The 3,631-nt window shown below is 27.8% G+C and overlaps 1 protein-coding gene across 1 annotated transcript; it reads right to left on the bottom strand.

The window, feature by feature from the left end:
- Window positions 1-1,065: 1,065 nt before the first annotated feature.
- Window positions 1,066-3,164, bottom strand: LOC129605587 (uncharacterized). The gene is made up of 4 exons (XM_055515447.1): window positions 2,548-3,164; window positions 2,342-2,488; window positions 1,721-2,266; window positions 1,066-1,633 (listed from the first exon to the last, which is right to left on the bottom strand). Exons 1-4 carry the CDS (start codon window positions 3,120-3,122, stop codon window positions 1,075-1,077), a joined length of 1,827 nt encoding a protein of 608 aa, XP_055371422.1. The 5' UTR covers window positions 3,123-3,164; the 3' UTR covers window positions 1,066-1,074.
- Between the last annotated feature and the right edge of the window lie 467 nt (window positions 3,165-3,631).

Below are 3,631 nucleotides of genomic sequence, written 5' to 3'. Positions count from 1 at the left end.
TTTTTACTCAATGAACAATAAACGGAAACTGTCGCTTCATTTTTGACTATTATCTAGACAAATAAATAAATACAATTTATTGAAAGTGTGGCTTCTATTTAGAGCAGATCGGATCACAGAAAATGAACCTCTACTAAGAACCAAATTTGAAATTTTGAAATTACAAAAGTAATGAATTAAATTTATACACCTTCAAATAAATATGTGGAAAACATTTACATTCGCTAACCATCTAAGATAAAAATTATTAGAATTTTTAAATATTATTCAAAAAACGCACAATGCGGTCGGTCTATCTTGACCACATTAAATTTTGTTGTATGCTATAACAAGGTGTACGTGGTTGGAATTGAAATATTTCTAACCTTATTTTTATATTGATAAAAAATGTTAGAATCTAACCTATACGGTTTCAACATATTTGATATTTTTGTTAGTAATTTTTAAAAATTTTTTTAGGGCTAGGAGTAAAAACTTCATTCTTGTAACGTAAATATTTAAAAATTCTCAGATATCGCGGAATTTTGGAAAAATTTGAATACAATCTTTAGACATTGATCTGGCATTTAGACGGGCATGTTATTAATAACACAATTAATAATAATTTAATTGTTATATTTAAGCAATAGGATGTCAAAAAATGTACTCTATTATACCGCGCATAATATCAAATTTTTCTATAATAAGTCACATCATCCTGAATGCAGTGTATTATTAATTAATGAATTGATAAGGGAATGTATGCGACGTCTTTATTTATATTATGCCTGGACATTTAATTCTCAAAATTTTAGAACCGCCTAATGTAAATATAATTCGAAAATGCATCGGTACCGAGTAATCGATATTGAATCACAAAACAAATAAACAGTTCAGGCGATCTTCGCTTTGCACGATTTGAATATGATATTAGAATTGCGGTTTTATCTATTTAAAATTGCAATATTTGGAGGATTCATAACCTCTCTTAGTGTCTTTTTATTTATGTTTTTTATCCAAATGATATTTTAATTTTATCACTTTATTTAAAATATAATATTTAGCATTACAAAACTAAATAAATTTTCATTTAAATTAAAATTTATTAGGGTCTACTGTTTGAAGTTTTAAATTCAGTTCTTTTCTAATCCAATAAGGCGCAGTCCATATTTCATTATCGTAAATACGATGCCAAATTAATTTCGGTATTTCTTTATAATCCAACTTTTGCCGATAATTGGATATTGTTGTTTTTAAAAATTCTTGTACATAAAATAAATCAACGATGGCTGCTACATTTTTACTCACACAATAATCTTTAATATTTATAAATGTACTAATTATTCCTTTCAGAACGTAACGATTTTTTGAATCTATAATCTCTTTATGAAAAAATCCACCGCCAATATCCCTATTACATATAGTTGTCAAATTTTCTATTAAATGACAGTAGTTTCCTGAGCTATTATTTGAATTTTCTAAACTTTCATTAATATGATTCGATTTCCATCTGAAAATACTTCCTGTTGTACCACTTTCCAAATCAGAATTAGAATTCAATTTCAGGCATATCGGACTGACAAATGAATTGAAAATAAGTGGAGTTTTCAAAATTAAAACCGCAACATCATTGTTCCAATTTCCGTTACCATATCTAAAATAAGATAATTTTGAGTGCATGAGATCATAATACTATGATCTAATAATTTTTAATACTAACTTAAAAAAAAAATAAACTTACGTGGATGGAATATATATTTCCGAAATTTCAGCGAACTGTTCAGAATTTCCACTGTTTTTTTCATCTTGGAAATTTTTTCCCGCTACAACACGAAAGTTTGAAGAACCTTCCAATTTATTGTTTGTCTTATCGTAGAAGCATTGAGCTGCACTTAAAATAATATCTCTATGTATAATAACACCGGAACATAATTGATTAAGTGGAGATAAAGTGTCATTAATATTCTTAAAATAAATGGCAGCATGCCATGGTGGTATGGAAGATTCTTCATCTTTATTGTAACTCATTTTACCGCACATCAATTCACAATTTTCATCACGCCTGTCATTAATACTCCAACGATTTGCTATACACATTGATAGAAAATCCTTTTCGGTTGAATTTTTCTTTTCATATCCAAGTTTACATTTTGTTTGTAAGGCTTGTACTGTAGCTGGGCATTTTTTTAACGGCTTGGATTTTATTCTTTGATAGCAGTATAACTCGACATTTTTCCTCTTATCTAAATTAGGGACAACGCACTGGTTTGGGAATTTTGGAGGCAAACTGAAAAATGATTTGAAAACATTTTTTATTGTTTTTTTTTTCTTTTTTTGTTTTCTTAAGAACTTTCTGCCTTACTTATATTCTGGTATTTTTTTCCAAAATCTGATTTCGTCTAGACAATACGGTCTTGTGTCTTTAAGATTTATTTTAATATATTTATCACTTGTTAAAATTAAAACACAATATGGTTCTTTAGTATCTGGTTTGTATATTGCTGGTTCACTGCAACAAAATAAATAAATTCAAACAAAATATTTTTGCATTGTTTGTATACAAATTACCTGCTTACGTATTCGATGCGGTCAATATTAAAATCTTCATGTAAGTTGGGAGGATCATAAACTCGTACTACGTAATCAGTTAAATTCAGTGACAAATTTGTTTTGAAATATTTTTCCCGTGTTATGACTGTTCGTCCAGTCATAATTAATGCTGGAAATATTTCTGTTATATTTGTATCTCGATGTTTCAATATTTCTGCATACCAAGGATACTTAAATTTCTCATTTAAAACTTTCAATAGATTTTTAGTACCAGTCCGATCACAATAACCATTACATTGAAAAGGTTCTGGAAACCATGTTCCAGTCCTAGTATCACATTTTATCATTTGATTTGCGTTATAATATCCTTCAACACATTTAATATTAGCTTTCATTACATGCAGATAATTAGATCCATCACATTGGATTAACGTATTGTATCCTGATTCACATGTTGCGTTTACTCCAATTTGATATAGAAATTCTTTTGGACAGCTTAGAAGTGCAAATGTTTGTGAGAAAAATATAAATGTCAAAGGTATAAATGCAATTTTGAAATAAAATTTTGGAAACATTAATTTTAACTTAGGCATTCCAAAACAGTTTTATGTTAACAATGTCAAAATAAATTGATAATACTTTGGCTAAAAACAATTTCCATACTGATTTAAGAAATAATAGCGAATTTCTGAGTATACCGATGTAATAACCGAACCGTTGTTGTGTTTCAATTGTTCTATTTCAAATAATAATTTTGAGTCTGAAAACTTTTGTGAAAAACTTTGTGGTTTTACGTGTGATATGAATCACACACACATATTGTCTACAAAATAAAATATAAACAATTTTACTGACAACTATAAGGGTAATCTAATTTTTTTAAGATTAATTTCTTTCAAAAACATCACATCCGAAACACGTGTGAAAACTTATCGAAAAGAAAAATATTCTGTTCCGCACTTAGTCATAACAAGCTCACTTTTGTAATGAATACTTCAGAGAGATTTGAAGAAACATAATCTACTTATGTAGACGACAAATTTTTAATTTTCGAGTAATTCCAATAGTAACCTCTTTATCTTTTTATTTACAAAAAGTTTAT

Source organism: Condylostylus longicornis, unplaced genomic scaffold, assembly GCF_029603195.1.
Source record: "Condylostylus longicornis isolate FDR11 unplaced genomic scaffold, ASM2960319v2 ptg000013l, whole genome shotgun sequence".
NCBI classification, from domain to species: Eukaryota; Metazoa; Arthropoda; class Insecta; order Diptera; family Dolichopodidae; genus Condylostylus; species Condylostylus longicornis.
Note: the sequence above shows the minus strand (reverse complement) of the source record. Positions and strands in the feature narration are given on the sequence as shown.